The sequence below is a fragment of the Camelus ferus genome, chromosome 3, assembly GCF_009834535.1.
Source record: "Camelus ferus isolate YT-003-E chromosome 3, BCGSAC_Cfer_1.0, whole genome shotgun sequence".
NCBI classification, from domain to species: Eukaryota; Metazoa; Chordata; class Mammalia; order Artiodactyla; family Camelidae; genus Camelus; species Camelus ferus.
The window spans coordinates 111423611-111442660 of NC_045698.1; the positions used below are offsets into that span (position 1 = coordinate 111423611).

Sequence of the window (19050 nt, forward strand, 5' to 3'; positions counted from 1 at the left end):
ATCCTGGGCAAGAACATAGTTTTTCTGTGCCTCAGTTTCCTCATCTAAAAACAAAATGGGGATAAGACTAGTTCCAGCCTGCAGGACTGTCATGAAGATGGGTCGTGTGCTTAGAAGGACGCTTGGCACAGAGTGGGCACTAATGTTAGCCTCAGTTATCTAAGTGGGAGGGCCTGGCGGACAACCCGATACCCAGGTCTGGGCCAGGTGTGCGCGGATACGGAGAGCTATGAGGTGTGGGGATGAAGTCAGGATCAGTGGTCATCGCTGCTCTGTCTTCCACTTCTGGACACATGTTCGAATGGCCAGAGCCCTCCCAAAGTGCCAGAAAGACAGCTGCCTGTGCTCAGGAGAGCAGGGCAAGTACCCCTGACCATTCAGAGAGGCAGCGGCCCTGGCATCAGTTTTTCCCTCCAGTCTGATATTTCAGCATCTCCTGAGATTTCAGCTCTTAGGGTGAAATGCTCTCAGAGCTCTTAACGTGAACGAGGGAGACTCTGACTCCTTTAGGAGCCTGATGGAACTGAAAGGCCTTCTTAGGAAAATGGGCATTCACAAAAAGCAGAATGTGAATTTGGGATTTTTCACAGAACAGTCTAAAACCCATCCATCCCATCCTCAGCCTCACAGCTAATGTTCCTGAGCGCTGCCTGGGTGCTGGGCTCTGAGGCCATCATGCGAACACAGCAGACACACTTCCTGACTTCCATTTCAGTGGAGCAAATGCAAGAAAATAAATCAGTTCAATTATAAATGACAAGTGTCATGAAGGAGAAGAGCTGGGTGTGATGAGAGAGAGTCCCAGGGGGAATAATAAAGATAAGGGGTCAGGGAGGGCATTTTAGGGGAAGCAGCATTCAAGCAGAGACCTGTGAAGGGAATGTGGATCTAGGCAAATATTGTTAAGACTATTCTGAACATGGAAAAGCACATGCAGAGGCCTTAAAGGCCAGAAAGAGCTCATCATTTTTGAAGAACTCAAAGAAAGCCGGAGTGGCTAGACTGTAGTAAGGAGAGTGGCAGGAGATGCCTGTGGAGAGGTGAGCAGGGTCAGAACTGTGAACAGGGCTTGGTAGAGATTCTGGTCTTTATCCTAAGAGTATTTAGAAGCCACTGGCCAGCAGTAAGCTGAGAAGTGACAAATTCTGATTTACGTTCTTAAAGACTCCTGGCTGCTATGAAAGGAATGGATTATAGGAGGACAAAGGTAGAACCAGAGGAACCCTAGAAGGCTGCTGCCTCGACCCAGAGTTGGGTGGTGGCAGTGGAGTGGACACATGTGAGGTGCTTTTTGGAGACAGAGTCAGCAGGATGGACTGGATGCAGGAGGTGGAGTAGTGGGAGAGTCAAATGATTCCCTGGTTTCTGGCTTAAGCAACTAGGGACCCAGAGGTGCCATTTACTGAGTTTCATTTGGTGGGTGGGGAGCATTTAAAATCAAGAGATCCATTTAGGACAGAATTTGAGATGCCGGTGAGAGATCCAAGAGTTGTCAAGTCAGCAGTTGGATCCACACCAGGGCTCAGAAGAAAAGGTCAGGGTGCGTGTATGAAACAGGGACACCAGCAGCTAGATGGAAATTAAGGCTTTGGAATGGTTGCGCTCACCGGGGGAGGGCCCAGAAGCGAGCCTGGGGGACTCACCACAGCTGACTCGGACTGAATGCTTGGAGACTGGGGCGTGCAGGCAGAGAAGGGGCGGTCCTGGGAAGCGTGGCCGCGCACTCACTCGGTGCCTGTTGCTTTCTGCAGTGGACGGAGGCTACGGCTACCTGAAGGACGCGATGTGGTGGGCTGGATTTCTCACCAGTAAGTGAGCCCTTTGCTGCTAACGACTGTGCCCGATTGATGACAGAGGCAGAGAGGAAAGGAGGGTGGGTGGGGCATTTCTGTCCCTATTGTGCAAGGTATGAATCTGAGGCCAAGATTCCCAGGGGGAAACCCTTGACAGTCTTTGCTGGTAGAACATCTTACCTGTATCTCAGATCACTTTCTCCACCCAAAGTCTCTCTCATCCATGAAGCATCTACCCCCAGAGAGATTTGTCCAGAGCTGGTGATGATAAAGATGTCGTTTCTCAGCTTCCCTGGAAACACAGGGAGCTGTCGCTGCCCGTTGGAGTCTCCTGGACTTTTCTGCAGGGGATAGCCTGGGACTCCTAAGTCAGTTTCCCCATTCCTCAGGCAGTTGTTGGCTCACTTAGCACATGGTTGGCCTGCCATCTAAAGTTTGCCCAGATTTGTACATTCACACATTTCCCCCGCTTTCCACCCACCCTCTCTGGATTTCAAAGCCTAATTCTTTCAGATGGAAAATTAGCCAGCTTTCCATTTGTAATCCCCTAAATCAGGTTTTGATCCCAGTCTCAGCCAGAGCGATCACATTCATCATCTGCTTTCAAAGAGCGGAGCCAGTTCATTCTCTACGAGCAGAGACAGAAAGGACACTTAAAGGAGCCTGCACACTGGAAACTCACCTGGGGAGAAGTGGGCCCTTTGGGGATGTCAAACTTTCTAACCACCTGCCTGTCCGTCTAGACAGTCCACACCTCCTCTGGAAAAGATGGTCCTTGGACCATTTGGTACCCGGAGAATCAATAACTGTACCTGTTTCTTTATCTGATAATTAACACTTTCTAGAACTTACCTTAAAGATAGAGACCAATCATTGGCAGTCCCTGAGATACACTTAACCGTGCCTCGACCAGAAGCCAAGAGACTTCAAGATCAAGAAGGCATCCTGTGACCCGGGACTCTCGGCATGCTTTCTCATCTTTAAAATGGAAGGATTTGGTCAGGATAGTCTGAGCCCGACCTTCAGATCAGATTGTCCAGGGAGAGGGCGTAACAATCAGAATTTCAAGTAATGCTGGCCTGGGATTCTGTGAGGGGTTGAACGCTGAGTGAAGGCATCTCTACCCAGATTCATTTGGACTGGAGATGGTGCACTAGAGCCAATGACCCCTTTTTCCCCTTAATTTCCTAGTGGCTGCTGGAGAAGTCGCCAACTTCGGGGCCTATGCATTTGCTCCTGCGACAGTCGTCACACCTCTGGGAGCGCTGAGTATCCTCATAAGGTTATTGTCACCTCTCTTGCCGCCTCTGGCTTCTTCCTCTTTTCAGTTTGTTGGTGTCTGGAACAGTTGCTACTTGTAATCAGGGACTTGGGTCAGTCCCAGCTCCCCCCAAAAAGTTGTGTGCTGCTCAGAACTCCAGACCTTTGGATTATTTGCTGCCTGTTGCTCTAGCATCTCTTTGACTGGTCAGTGAAGGGGCAGGCCAAGCGCAAACCAGTTGGAAGCGCCTCCGCTGCCACCAGGCTGAATGTCTCACGTCAGCATTCGGCGCCTCAATAGGAGAAGCGTACCAGTTGAAGGTGTAAGGCCTAGATTAGCACTCCCTGAGCTCTAACCTTAGCTCCACCACTTAGTAAAGTTACCATGGCAGGCCACTTAACCACTCGAAGCCTCAACTTCCCACCTGCTAAGTGGGGATGTTCGTAATACCTTCCTGAAGGCATTGCTTCGAGGACTACGTGAGATAAGGCACAGAGTGCAGATACAGAACTGGGGCTGAAGAATAACCACGGCTAACGTATGTAAGTAACATCTATTGCTGTGTGCTAAATGTTCCAAGTGTGCTCCGTGTATTAACTCATTTAATCCTGGAAGCATCCCTACTAGTTAGAAAGTAGGAGAGACCTGCGGCCAAGAGAGGTTAAGCGTCTCGGCCAAGGTCACCCAGGCCCCAGGAGGCTAGGCCAGGATTCCCTCCCAGGCAGTCTAATTTCAGAGTCTGGGTGCTTAATCACTAGGTCATGTTGCCTCCAAAATGTTTGATAGCTTGAAAGATAACTGGTATTAAATGCATTGCCCCGTTCCTCCCGAGCTACAGACATAGTTCCTCTCTGGGGGTCCTGTGCCCCATCTGAAGCTGGCTCTGATGGTTGTTCTAACCTTGGAGCCCTGGTAAAGCCCAGCCAACCACATGCAATACCCATAATTCCCTCTGTTTTGTTTTACCGGCTTGATGACAATTTTGTAACGTTTATGCAATCAAAAACCAGATGGAGCCGTGATACCACTATTGCATATCTGATTAGTTTACAAAGCCCCACCCCCAGGAAGTTGGGAGAGGCAGGGATTCCTGCAGCACGTGACCTGTGCCTTTGCTAATGCCACCGGATGCTCGTGAGCAGGCATTATGGGTGGAACGGTTTTGGTGGTTTTAGAGGAGAGATGGTGGACTCTCAGAGGAGCCTGGACATCACTCCCCTCTCTCCTGATACCTTTCCCCAGGACTTTTGAGGCTCACTGGGTCAGCCTAGGCCGGCCCACAGATTTTTACCCTAAACGAATACCACCTTCATAAAGAAACAGAAGCATGCCCCAACGATCACACCTGTCTTGTCCACTTTCCCTCCCTGCCTCCCTTCCTCCCTCACCTCTGCTGGGTGAGAATGAAAGTCACATCACCAAGGAACAGCAAGGGGCTGGAGGTGTTTTGTCCAGAAAAGACTCAAGGAAGAATTCTCTTCAATAAGGTGTAGAGGAAAACCCACAGGCTTTATAATTTAGGCAGAACTTGAGCTCAAATCTCCACTCAGCTATTGACCAGTCGTATGATCTTGCCACCATTTAAGCTTCTATGGGACTCAGTTTTCTCATCTATAAAATGGGCATCAGCATATTTTACTCTTCTAAGAGTTACAAGATGTTAGTGAGATAGTAAGCGGGAAGTTGCTAGCATAATATCTAGTACGTAAGGTGTGTCCAAGACACGGCGCCTACAGTGGTCATTGTGCTTGTTTATACTGGCGCATACAAATGGGAGAAGGAATGGCTTTGTTCTGTACGGCTCAACGAATAGAAATGGGCAAGGATGAGAAGTTACCGTATTTTGGTGAATAACAGAATGACCTACAGTGGATTCATTTGCCTGGTGGCGGGCGAGCAGCTGGCCACCAGAGATATACAAGCCACAGCTGAGAGCTGTCTGTTGGCAATAATAAGAGAAGATGTGCTCTGTGGGTAGGAAGCTGGACAAGAGTGCTCTGAAAGGCTCCTGCAACTCTTCTGCGTGGGCTGCTTTGTCTCTAAAATGAAAGAAGCCCACATGTATGTTGCTGACTCTTCCAGCCCCCACGGTAACCCTCCCGAACCTAAGTTTCTATGTCAGACGTTTCCTAGGGGTCCAGAAAAGCTTCCTCGTGTGAGAGTTGTGAGTCCTGACCTGTTCTCCCTGAGGGCTTGCTCAGCCCCGCTTTTCTCCAGGACGCTGGGGCTGGCCCGGCTGCTCTAACCCCTTCTCCATGTCCACACGCAGTGCCATCCTTTCCTCCCATTTCCTGGGAGAGAGTCTGAACCTGCTGGGAAAGCTGGGCTGTGTGATCTGTGTGGCCGGCAGCACCGTGATGGTGATACACGCCCCCGAGGAAGGGAAGATCACCACCGTCATGGAGATGGCTGCCAAGATGAAAGACACAGGTGGGCTCCAAGCCCGGGGCGGGGTGGGAACCACGTGGAAGGTCTGACTGGGTCCTGGCCATCTCAGGTGCTGCCACCTGGAGGAGGCAGGTGGAAGTTGGTGGGCTGCTACTAAGGCTAGCGCGCAGGTTCCCAGCCTGATAGGGAGTTGATGCCATTTATTATGTGCTTATTATGTGCCAGGTACTGTTCTAAATGCTTTATGGGTCGTGATGGAATGTCATAGACTGAGTGGCTTATAAACAGCAGACATTTGTTTTTCCAAGGTCTGGAGGCCACGATCAAGTCCATGATCAAGGCCCACTGATCTGGCTCATAAACAAACATCTCGCTGTGTCCTCACCTGGTGGAAGGGGCCAGGGAGCTCTCTGGAGTTTCTTTCTTTAAGTTTTTTAACGTTAATTTTATTTATTTATTTTCTGGGGGGAAGTAATTAGGTTTACTTATTTATTTTTGATGGAGGTACTGGGGATTGAACCTAGGACCTCCTGCATGCTAGGCATGTGCTCTCTCTCTGAGCTAGACCCTCCCCCATCTCTGAAGTTTCTTTTATAAGGGCACCAATCCCTTCGTGAGGGCTCTACCCTCATGATGTAATCACCTCCCAAAGACCTCACCTCCGTACCATCACATTAGGGGTTAGGCTTCAACATGTGAATGCAAGAGGCCAGGAGGGAAGTGGGGTACAGTCAGTAATTGCATTCATTACCTTATTTAATCCCACAAAAGAAGCCTATGTGAGGAAGGTCCTATTACTAGCCCTGTTTTACAAATGAGGAAACTGAGGTCGTGGGGTTTTAATTAATAACTTGTACAAGTTATTAAATAGTCATGTCACTGGGATTGGAACCCATGTTTGTCTGACTCTAAAACCCAGGTTTTTTTTTTTTAATTGACGTATAGTTTATTTACAATGCTGTGTTAATTTCTGGTGTACAGCATGGTGATTCAGTTATACATATACACAGATATATATATTCTTTTTCATTACAGGTTATCATAAGATATTGAATGTAGCTCCCCTGTGCTATACATTAGGACCTTGCTGTTTATTTTATATATAGTAGTTTGTATCTGAAAATCTTGAACTCCCAATTTATCCCTCCCCTCCCCTTCCCCTTTGGTAATCATAAGTTTGTTCTCTATGTCTGCAAGTCTGTTTCTGTTTTGTAGGTAAGTTCATTTGTGTCCTTTTTTTAGATTCCACATATAAGTGATAGCATATGACATTTTTCTTTCTCTTTCTGGCTTACTTCACTTAGAATGACGATCTCCAGTCCATCCATGTTGCTGCAAATGGCATTATTTTATTCTTCCTTGATTTTTTTACAGCTGAGTAGTATTCCATTGTATATATACCACATTGTCTTTATCCAGTTATCTGTTGATGGACATTTAGGCTGCTTCCATGTCTTGGCTATTTGTAAATAGTGCTGCTGTGAACATTGAGGGTGTATGTATTTTTCTGAATTGACGTTTTCTCTGGATATATGCCCAGGAATGGGATTGCTGGATCATATGTTAAGTCTATTTTTAGTGTTTTAAGGACTCGCCATACTATTCCCCTCAGTGGCTGCAGCAAATTACATTCCCACCAACAAAGTAGGAGGGTTCCCTTTTCTCTACACCCTCTCTAGCATTTATTATTTGTGGACTTTCATGATGACCATTCTGACCAGTGTGAGGTGATACCTCTCTGCAGTTTTGCAATTTTCTGATTATTAGTGAGGTTGAGCATCTTTTTATGTGCCTATTGGCCATCTGCATGTCTTCATTGCAGAAATGTCTATTTAGGTCTTTTCCTATTTTTTATAGGGTTTTTTTGTTATTTAGTTATATGAGTTGTTTGTATAATTTGGAAATTAAGCCCTTGTCACTCAAATCATTTGCAAATATTTTCTCCCATTCTGTAGGTTGTCTTTTTGTTGTGCTTATGGTTTCATTTGCTGTACAAAAGCTTATAAGTTTGATTAGGTCTCATTTGCTTATTTTTGCTTTTATTTCTATTGCCTTAGGAGACTGACCCAGGACAACAGAGCTATGATCTGTTTTGCCTCTGTTCTTTTTTAGGAGTTTTACAGTGCCCTGTCTTATGTTTAAGTGTTTAAGCCATTTTGAGTGTATTTTTGTGTATGGTGTGAGGGAGTGTTCTACTTCACTGACTCACATGCGGCTGTCCAGCTTGCCCAGCACCGCTTGCCGAAAAGACTGTCTTTTCTCCATTGTATATTCTTGACTCCTTTGTTAAGATATAATTGACTGTAGGTGTGTGAGTTTATTTCTTAATGCCATGGCAATGGGATGTCACATTAAGAACCTGGTCTCTAGATGCTTATCATATCCTCTACAGCTCAGGTTATCTTTCTCCCTCTCCCCTACAAAGGGTACATTGTGTTTGCCGTGCTTCTGCTGGTGTTCTGCCTCATCCTCATCTTCGTCATCGCCCCACGCTACGGACAGAGGAACATCCTCATTTACATCATCATCTGCTCTGTGATCGGAGCCTTCTCTGTGTCCGCCGTCAAGGGCCTGGGCATCACCATTAAAAACTTCTTCCAGGGGATGCCCGTTGTGCAGCACCCTCTCCCCTACATCCTGTCCCTCATCCTGGCACTTTCGCTCAGCACTCAGGTTAATTTCCTCAACAGGGCGCTGGACATTTTTAACACCTCCCTGGTGTTCCCCATCTACTACGTGTTCTTCACCACAATGGTGGTTGCCTCCTCCGTTGTCCTCTTCAAGGAGTGGTACAGTATGTCTGCCGTGGACATTGTGGGCACCCTCTCTGGCTTTGTCACCATCATCCTGGGTGTGTTCATGCTTCATGCTTTCAAAGACCTGGACATCAGCCAGACCAGCCTGCCACACATGCACAAAAATCCCACCCCACCCCCAGCCCCAGAGCCCAGCGTCACTAGACGCGAAGACAAGAATGTCCTCGTGGACAGTATAGAACTCTGCAGCACCCCATCACCAGAAGAGAAGCCCAGAGTATTTACAATCCATTCGTAAAGCTTGGAATACATAAGTGAGCGGAGGAGCCCTATGGTACTGTCAATTCAGAGCTACCTGGTTATTCTCAGCACAGCTCTTACCAGTGGGCTCTCTTTTCTTGAGACATTCATTTATACCTCATCACTGTTTCCAGGAGAAAAATCCCTACCCAGTGAACGGTGGTGGCAAAACTTCCTGGAAACACAGCCTCAGTGACCAAATGCCCGACTTGACGTTGGTGCCAGCAGGTCCCCTGGGCCACCTTCACACTTGTTTCCTTGGTGCCATCTCTATGTCGTTGGGAAGAAGACAGAATTTGACCTGTTGAATGTAGCAGCACAAGCCAAGAACCTCCCTGAAATGTTGGTCATCAGGAAACCCTTAGCACTAGTTCTCCTCCTGAGACTGACTCACAGTTCCTGAGCCCAAGGATGGTGTGCAGCTGGCACCCAGAGACCATGCCTCCCGCCCAGAACTAAAAGACACCACTACTGTCAAACGTCTGGATGCTTTGGCCACCTCATCTTCAGAGACAGAGCAAGACCTCAGCTGACCTCCTCACTGTGAAAGCGACCTGACGTCTCAGGGAAACACTTCCACCAGCTCCGTCCCCGAGCGCGCCAGCCTGCAGGTCAGCATCTGTTTCCACCCGCTCCGCCCCATCCCCGCTCCTCCCCTCTCTACATACATCCTAAGGGGTCCGTCACTGAGATATCCAGGCAGTTATCTTAGAACTCAAAACAATAACCACATCAGGTGCTTCACAGCCCAGCTCTGCTGGCCATGCCCAGGATTTCGTGCTGCCTCACTCTCAAACAGGAACAGCAATTGCGTCGCTCTTCAAGGTAGCCTGGCTGTGGAGCACAGCGCACTTTCCTTTTCCTCGAGGAGTAAACCAAAACATGATTTGAGGAGATGGGGAGAAGAGGGAGGAGCAAAGTCAGGGTTGGGCAGAAAGCAGCTGCAGGCTCTCTGGAAACCAGGGGCTAACTTTTGTGTTTCTCTGGTGCCCAGCCGGGAACCCAGGCGGAAAGAGCTCTGGGTAACCCCTGGGCTGCAGCCCCAAAGCCTCGGCCAGGAGGATCAGCTTTGAACATCGGTGACCAGGTAGGGGTGTAAGCTGGACACGGGGTGCATTCTGGCTGTTGACCAGATTGCAACCAAGTCCCCGACTCCACTGATGAGCCGCCCGCACTGGGAAGCCGTGTGTCACGACTGCTCCAACACCACCTGCTTTGGGAACTGCATTTAGTCCCCTCACATTTGGCCAGGAACAGTCAAAAAAACAAGAGCAGCTGGAGAGAGAATTAGTATCCTGTCCCTTCCTGTCCTCTTTCCAGCGGTGAAGATGTGAGTTGGTGCAAGGACCAATGGCAGGGACGTAAGGGAACCAATCTATCTATAAAGACGACCTGACCCTCCGCCCCCGAGTTGGTGCAGAGCCTCCCGTGTGTAACTCCACACCTTCGCCCTGGGTTTACATCCCATGCCCGAAACTTAGCTAAGCCTGGGCCAAACTCTTGTTCGCCTTGGAGCTCCAATGTGCTGGTCCAGCTCACCAACAGACTGGCTTCCTGCACCTCCAGCCTCAAAGCCCCAGTTTTTAATGAATGTGGATTTCTCTCTGTAACCAAAATCAATACAACACATTGGATCTTGAGAATGGCCATAATCTGAGGGCCCTCAGCGTGTGGTCTGCAGGGTCAGGAATAAAGACCTCTGAGTGTGTTTCCCTGATACTTGCAACTTGACCTTCCTTGGACACAGAACAATTAAACTGGTTCCTCGGTGGGGGGCAGTCCTCGATCTCTGGAGACCTCTGGCTGCCAAGGAAGTCCCTCTAGTGCCTTCCACAGCCACGCCCCTGCTAGAGAGAGGAAGGCTGTTTCGCGAATAGAGTCAAAGACACCCAGCCCTTGTTCATGCCTGAGCCCTAGCGAGAAGCCAAGCACAGTGCTAAGAGCGTCATGTGACTCCTTAAAGCCCTCACAAATCCTCAAGGTAGATCTATATCATTCATGCCTTAAGTGACCCCTAGACCTAGTTACACTAGACCAACCTGTGTCCCGGTGCAAAGACAGACAACGCCCTCAACTGGTCATGGGAAACCCCGGGGCTGTCCTTTGGCTCCAGCTCTTCCATGGTGGCCTGACAGGCTGGCCTGATGGTCTTTGTGGGAACTCATCTCGGGAGTTCTCACTGATGGATCCTATCCAGGCCGACCAGCGCAACATTGAAAAAAAGGAAAAAAGAGTTACCGAACCAGACATTTCAAATGACAATTTATTTTAATTAAATACAAACAAGGAAAAAAGGCACCATGGCCCATTCAAGTATTTTGCATAGATATACAAACATTGTAAACAATTGATAGGTGGACGAGAGAAAAGAGGGTCTGTTTTCCGTGAACAATCTCCCAAATAAAAAGAAAATTCACATTGCCCTGGGTCCCAGACACACACGTACACACGGGATGGTGAGAGAGGGGGTGCGGGAGGGTGACTTTGGCGCTTGGCTTGGATTCTGGAGACCCTCTCCTCTGCCAGGTTCCCCGGGGGTGGGGCACCTTCCCCGTTGGCATACTCCTGCCTTTCCTGGGTGTCCAGTAGAGCTGTTATAGACACATTTTAACGTAATCACTGACTTGAACTGATCCCCGATTTGAAACATTCAGGTCTTCCACACCCTCTGGCAAATAAGAACAAATTCTGACATAGGCAAGGGGAGGCTTTATTCAAAAGGATTCCTGCAAGAGGTGGCAAGGGGCCCTGGCAGTAGGCGAAGAGGCTACTCTGTTACCGTGAGACCTGCAGGGAGACACCGTAAGATCTGCGAGCCTCTCAGAGCTGGGCAGAAGGAGCTTTTCTTTTTTAGGGAGAAGTAAACAAGGCTCAAAAGCACCTATGGTTGGTAGGTAATTAGCCCTGGAGCCCGGTCCTGGGCTAAAACCCTCACAGGGACAGGATGTGACCTCCCGTGAGGTCCACATTTCAGAGAGGACACCTGGGCTCTTAAGAAAAACAAATAGGGTTGAAAAACTGAGAGGAGGCTGTTACATTTTACCAAGATTAACGTAGTCTCCGTCTGAACAAAGGGCTGGTTAACTCCCTCCATCAGGCCTCAGTTAAGCGCCTCTCCTCCCACCCAGACTCAGAACATGGGCCGGCCTTCGGCTAGAGCCCTCACACAGCCACTCCCCGAAAGGGCTGAGCACAGAGATGGTCCCAGCATGCAGTTCTCTCCAGCCATGCTCTGCCCTTCCTATCAAAGGCCTCTTCCTTCTGAGCTGTGAGGTGCTTACACATCTTGCAGCAGCTCGGCATGCCTGAGCATTCTCCCCGGGCAGCACCCCCCTCCCCAGTCCTGCAATCATCCTTTTGAATAAAGCCCCTCCTTAAGCCCGCATTTGTTTTTGTCACCTCAAAGCAGCACATGGACACAGGAGGGAAAAGCGGGCCTGTAATGGCCGGTCTTGCTCCTGGGCAGCCTCCCTGGCCGGCCGGAATGGTGACTCCCAGCTCCCTGAACAGAGCCAGGAGTGAAACAGTAAATAGAACTGGCTGCCAAAAAGTCTCATCAAATTGTAAAAACTCGACCATCTTCCAGTTCACAGTACAATTTTACGGGATAGAGGTCGTATTAAAATAGTGGAAAACAGAAACGAAAAAACCCAAGCAAGCAACAACCCAGGTCTCTTTTTGGTATGGTTCCAGGGAGGGTGGGTTTCAGGTTCAGAAGGCTCATGCAGCCACAATGGCTGTGGCATTTTCACTTCAGAGCCTTCCACCTACTGATGCAGTGAAAATTTGGACATGCCACAGGAACAGCACTGAGGCATGGGGTTGAGTTGAAGGGTGATTTTTTTTGGGGGGGGGGTCTTTTCTCCTTTAATTTTCTGGGACCCAGCCTTGAGGCCTGGGGTGTTTAGAGGAGCACACTTAAGTGGAAGGCTGTCCCCGACCTAATCAGGCAGCAGAGGCAGTGGACATTGGCTTTGGGGAGCAACCAGGGCCCTTGTCGGCAAGACCGGGGTACAAATATCACTAATATCACAACAGCCTGACTACCTGAGGGAAGAGAACTTCATTTTCCTAAGCTCTTTCTAAATCTACTCCAAGTGTGTCCCCCAGTGCACAGCCTCAACCTCTCACTTGTCTACAAACCCAAGAACATCTATTGAGCACCTATTGCGTGCAGAGAACTATAAGGGAGCCCTGGGGTAGTGGTTGAGAGTGAAAACTCAAGCCTCTTCCTTACATGAGGTTTTTAAGAGCAAACATCTGCTCACTGCAGGAGGTGGGGAGACCCCACACTGCCTAGCACCTTTCTGGGGTGGGAGACAGTCCCGGAGAACATCTCCAGTGACTCTGAAAATATCCCATCTAGCAGAGCACCGCACAGCCCTCCTTCCCTGCTGCGGGGAGGACAGGACCAGAGGAAAGAACACTAGGAAGGGGCTGAGAAAGAAACCTGGTTGGTCCCGGCACAGACTCTGTTCCATGAAGGCTGCTGATTGCTGCTTCTCTAGAGATCTCAGCTCTGCTCGGAGGGCAGGGGTCCTGCCTCAAGCCAGTGACCAGGCCTGGGGACAGGCTGGAGCTCCCAGGATGTCCGTGCCCCTCACCGCACCCGCTGCCGTGCCCGAGTACCTTACTCAGATTTAGGTCAGGGAGTAAGAGGAAGAGCAGACTCTGCTGAGGTCACAACACACAATGGGAAGTAAAGCTGCGACCCCACGGCCGTGGCCCGAGTCTGCCCGGTCAGCACTCTTGAGAACCAGCGTAGAAAATCCCGTGGCCGGCCCTCAGGCAGGACCCTGACCTGCAGGTCACAGCACCAGGTCCCAGGAAGTGGGGCTGCTGGGGACCCGCTCTCTGCAGCACCACGCGTTGGCGAGTCTGAGTGGGAAGGAGAAAACCAAAGCGCGAGGCACTTGGAAAGTGCAGAAGAGAGGACAAAGAGCAACAAAGAAGGACGGCGGGCGGAGTCGCAACCTTTGGCTTGAGGGCTCAGAGGGGGCCCAGGCTGTGCTCCCCCTGCTGTCTACACTGCCTACAAATAGTACCTGTCTGAGTCAGAGTGACCCGTGTGAGTAAGAGGATGCGGGGGCTTTTGGAGGGGGGAGGTATGAGGAGGGGACTTGACTTGTTCACATGTGGCCACAGAACCAGGAGCTGTGACCTCAACCAAGCCCTGGTCAGGGTCACAGCTGCGGCTGGAGTGGCCCTTCTCCATCTCGGAGCTAAAAGGGATGGCACGTGCCTAGCCTCTGTCCAGCCTGGGGCCTTTGAGGAAGATGGAAGCAGTGGAAAGCTCTTAGGCGTACCCTCCAGCATAAGATGGGGATGGATGGCTTCTCCAAGTTGAGTCCTGGCCTGAAGGACTAAACAGACTTTTCCCAGCTGGGCTCGCCAGCTCAGACAGCCTGCACCAGCTCACCTGGCACCTCGGGAGGGAGGGGCCAGCTGAAGGGGGGATGGGAGAGAAGCAGCCATTCATCTCCTCCCCTCCCACCCCGGGGCTGAATATTGCACAAAACAACACTTGGATGCCTTTGGACAGTAGTCACTCTGGGCCTCGGAGGAGGCCGAGGAGGTGCCGAGTCAAGGAGATTTTCAGAGATGCGGTGGTTCCAGGAGGAGTGGGGCGGAGAAGAGGAGCTCGGAGGTGGCCAGACATGCTTCTTCCAGATTCTGTGGCCACGGATCCTCCGTGATGTTCAGAGTCTTCAAGGAAAGGGAGAAGCCCCTTTAGATGGGGCTAGATTTTTGAGCTAGTCATCCCCACAGCCCTCTGTGATCTGTATTCAGGAAACTGTGGGAAAAAAGAAACGGGAGGGAGAGAAACATCAGCTCCACACTCATCAGTGGGGATCAGTGGGGATCTGGCCTCTTGCTTGTGGCAGATGGGGAGGACGGTTTCTGCAGCAGTCTGTCACGTGTCTGCTTGCCCAGACTGTCATCTGTAAGGCGAGAGGCACGGTCGTGGCCCTAGCCCCAGCGGACCAGCCGCCCCCACCGCCTCTCTGCCGGCAGAGCTGCAGTCAGTCCGCAGCATTCCCGGGGCCTCGTGGGAACACAGGGCGGTCATCCAGCTTCCTCACCTCCTCCCCGCCGCCCCAGCTCCCAGGACTGGCTGCCTGAGAATCTGTCAGCCCCAGGGAAGGGGTAATGAGAGGGGCCGTTAGCGCACAGCCTACCACAGGCTGGCGGTTAATGTGAAATAACTGCCTTGACTTTCCCAGCAACCCAACACCGTTTTCCAGGTGAGGAAAATGGAGACTCAAGAGAGTGACTTGCTCAGGGCCGCTCAGCTGGTCAGTTGCAGACCAGGTTTGAAGCTACCACAGCTCAGCCTCCTAAATATCACGTCTCGCATGAAACCAAAAACCCCTATCACCAGTCCACGGGCTAGTCACGCAGCACCAAGAAATGCTAAGCTTCCGTCATCGGCTTTTCTGGAAGTTCAGGCCTACAACAATAAGCGTGAACTAGTCTGTTTTCTCAACACATCCTTGCCTTCTGGAGCCCTCTGCCCCGAGCATTTACTTCAAGGGCTTCTGAAGACTCACCTTTGGGGCAGGTGCTGCCAGGGGCCGGGGCTGCTGAGGGCCGGAGGCAGGAGGCTGCAGGATGGAGGCGCCACCGGCTCTGGGGAGGCTCTTGCGGCCTGGCACCGGGTTAGCTGGGAGCGCCTTCTGGGGCGGCCGAGGCCTGGAGAAATCCTGAGGAGAGAGCCACAATCCTCATGCAAAGGCCAGAAGGGCCTGCTTGAAAGAAAACGTTCCCAGTATTTTATGGGTCGAAGTCAGAAGAGAAAAGGGATATACTATTTTAAAAGAATGGTCTCATTTAAAAAGAACTTGTGTGCATGTGTGTTTACAAGCTCAGGTAAAAGCCTTTGTGGAGAGCAAGATGGCAGCAATCTGTGAAAATCAGAAATGATCATTCTCTGACCTAATACATGATTCCACTTCCTATCACCCATGTTAGAGGACTATTTGCACAGGTGCACAAAAGTGAAACTGCAGGGATGTTCCTTGCAGCACTGCTTGTGACAGCAAAAGAAACTATAAATAACCAAAATTTCTACCAATAGACCAACTGCTAAAATTATACAGTGATACACAATGCGGCGTTTAAAAAGAATGAAGTTGGTTGATACGTCCTGAGGTGGAAAGATGCTCAAGAGTCACTGCAAGCCAAAGTACAAGCTGTACAGGATACTTTATGGGAAACAAGCTACTCTCCCCCAACCCTCGTTGTAAATGCAAAGTTACAGAAGGAAGTCCAGAAGGACAGAGACCAAATCGATAACAGGTCAGAGGTTGGGAGTGGGGTGTATGTGGGGACAGGGGTCGCCCAAGTGAACATTCAATTTTTTTTTAAACAAGAGTATATATGTGTATTACCTGTGCAAATAAAAATAAAGTTTTAAAAATGAAGAACATTTTCCATGTCAGTTGCCTATGGGTGGCACGGTTCTTTCCTTTGTGCTTCTACGTTACCTTCATATTTTGCCACCTTCCCAATATGGCCTTCCCTGGTGACCTTATTTAAATTACAACACCCCCAAAACACAACCGTACAAAATCTATGGGATGCAGCAAAAGCAATCCTAAGAGGGAAGTTCACAATGATACAGGCCTTCCTAAAAAACAACAAAAATCTCAAATAAACAACCTAAACTACCACCTAAAAGAAGTAGAAAAAGAAGAACAAACAAAACCTAAAGTCAGCAGGAGGGAAATAATAAAGATCAGAGAGGAAATAAAATAGAGATTAAAAAAATAGAAGAAAATCAATAAATATAAAACCTAGTTTTTTAAAAGAATAAACAAAATCCACAAACCTCTGGCCAGGCTCACCAAGGAGAAAAGAGAGAGAGGATCCAAACAAACAAACAAACAAAAAAAGAAATGAAAAAGGAGAAATAACGGACACTGCAGAAATACACAAAATCACGAGAGAATACTATGAACAATTATATGCCAACAAACTAGAAGAAATGGACAAGTTTCTAGAAACATACAGCCTACCAAAAATGAATCAAGAAGAAAGAGATCATTTGAACAGAGCAATCACTAGAAGTGAAATAGAATCTGTACTTAAAAAAATTTCCTGCAAACAAAATTCCAGGACCAGATGGCTTCACTGCAGTATTCTAGCAAACATACCAAGACCTTATACCAGTCCTCCTCAAACTTTTCCAAAAGATTGAAAAGGAGGGAACACTCCCAAAGTTATCCTATGAAGCCACAATCACCCTGATACCAAAACCAAAAAAAGATACTACCAAAAAAGAAAATTATAGGCCAGTATCTTTGATAAAAATAGATGCAAAAATCCTTAACAAAATATTAGCAAACAGAATCCAACAACACATAAAAAGGATCACACACCACGACCAAGTTAGATTCATCCCAGGGTCACAAGAATGGCTCAACATACGCAAATCAATTAGTGTGATAACCACATCAATAAAAGAAAAGACAAAAACCATGTGATCATCTCAATAGATTCAGAAAAAGCATTTGACAAAATTCAACATCCATCCATGATAAAAACTCTCACCAAAGTGGATATAGAGGAAACATATCTCAGCATAATAAAAGCTATTTAGGACAAACCCACAGCCAACATAATACTCAATGGTGAAAAGCTAAAAACTTTCTCCCTAAAATTTGGAACAAGACAAGGATGCCCACTCTCACCGCTTCTATTCAACACAGTATTGGAAGTCCTAGCCACAGCAGTCAAACAAGAAAAAGAAAAGGGGATCCAAACTGGAAGCGAAGACATAAAACTGTCATTATATGCAGATGACATGATACTGTATACAGAAAACCCTAAAGCCTCCACACAAAAACTACTAGACCAGATAGACGAATTCAGCAAGGTAGCAGGGTACAAGATTAACATACAGAAATCTGTTGTATTTCTTTACACTAATAATGAAATATCAGGAATAGAAAGTAAAAAAAAAAAAAATCCCTTTTTAAAATCACATCAAAAAAAGATCAAATACTTAGGAATAAACCTAACCAAGGAGGTGAAAGACTTACATACACTGAGAACTATAAAACACTGATAAATGAAACTGAAGATGATTCAAAGAAATGGAAGATATCCCATGCTCTTAGACTGGAAGAATTAACATTAAAATGCCCATACCACCCAAAGCAATCTACAGATTTTATGTGATCCCTATCAAATTACCCATGATATTTTTTTCAGAGAACTAGAACAAATAATTCTAAAATTTATACAGAATCACAAAAGACCCAGAATTGCCAAAGGAATACTGAAGAAAAAGAACAAAGATGGAAGCATAACCCTCCCAGACTTCAGACAATACTGTAGAGCTACAGTAATCAAAACAGCGTGGTACTGGAACAAAAACAGACATTTGGATCAACGGAACAGGATAGAGAGCCCAGAAATAAACCCACAGACTTCCAGTCAATTAAGCTTTGACAAAGGAGGTAAGAATATACAATGGAGAAAAGACAGCCTCTGCAGCAAGTGGTATTAGGAGAGCCGGACAGCTGCATGTAAATCAATGAAATCGAAACACTCCCTCACACCACACACAAAAATAAACTCAAAGTGGCTTAAAGACAAACATAAGACATGACGCCATAAAACTCCTAGAAGACAACATAGGCAAAACATCCTCTAACATAAATCATAGAAATGTTATCTTAGGTCAGTCTCCTAAGGCAAAAGAAATAAAAGCAAAAATAAACAAATGGGACCTAATCAAACCTATAAGCATTTGTACAGCAAATGAAACCATAAACACAATGAAAAGACAACATATGGACTGGGAGACAATATTTGCAAACAATTTGACTGACAAGGGCTTAATTTCCAAAATATACAAACAGCTCATATAGCTCAGTAACAAAAACAAACAAAAACACAACCCAATCAAAAAATGGGAAATAGACCTAAATAGGCATTTCTCCAAAGAAGACATACAGATGGCCAATGGGCACGTGCAAAAATGCTCAACACTGTTAATTATCAGAGAAATGCAAATCAAAACTACAATGAGGTATCACCTCACATTGGTCAGAATGGCCATCAACAAAAAGTCTACAAATGATAAATGCTGGAGAAGGTGTGGAGAAAAGGGAACCCTTCCTTCTACACTGTTGATGGGAATGTAGTTTGGTGTAGCCACTATGGAAAACAGTATGGAGTTTCCTCAAAAAACTAAAAATAGAGTTACCATATGATCCAACAATCTGACTTCTGGGCATATATTCAGAGGAAACGCTAATTTGAAAAGCTATATGCACCCCAGTGTTCACAGCAGCACTGTATAATAGCCAAGACATGGAAGCAACCTAAAAGTCCACTGACAGATGAATGAATAAAGAAGATGTGGTATATATACAATGGAATACTACTCAGCCATAAAAAAGAATGAAATAATGCCATTTGCAGCAACATGGATGGACCTGGAGATTGTCATTCTAAGTGAAGTAAGCCAGAAAGAGAAAGAAAAATACCATATCATATCACTCATATGTGGAATCTAAAAAATGATACAAATGAACTTCCT

General features: G+C 47.7%; 2 protein-coding genes across 3 annotated transcripts in view; one reads left to right on the top strand and one right to left on the bottom strand.

Moving 5' to 3' along the window:
* NIPAL4 (NIPA like domain containing 4) overlaps positions 1-10796 on the top strand; it is a 26772-nt gene extending 15976 nt beyond the window's left edge. For both annotated transcript variants that reach the window (XM_032477194.1, XM_032477193.1), the window contains exons 3-6: positions 1752-1808; positions 2985-3075; positions 5324-5484; positions 7868-10796. In XM_032477194.1, coding sequence (XP_032333085.1) covers positions 1752-1808; positions 2985-3075; positions 5324-5484; positions 7868-8496 — 938 coding nt within the window. In that variant the 3' untranslated portion in view covers positions 8497-10796. The remainder of the gene's footprint in view (positions 1-1751; positions 1809-2984; positions 3076-5323; positions 5485-7867) is intronic.
* Positions 10747-19050, bottom strand: part of ADAM19 (ADAM metallopeptidase domain 19) — an 81174-nt gene continuing 72870 nt past the window's right edge. Inside the window, exons 22-23 of the mRNA XM_006195571.3 lie at positions 15050-15202; positions 10747-14292 (exon numbers count right to left, since the gene is read on the bottom strand). Coding sequence (XP_006195633.1) covers positions 14239-14292; positions 15050-15202 — 207 coding nt within the window. The 3' untranslated portion in view covers positions 10747-14238. The remainder of the gene's footprint in view (positions 14293-15049; positions 15203-19050) is intronic.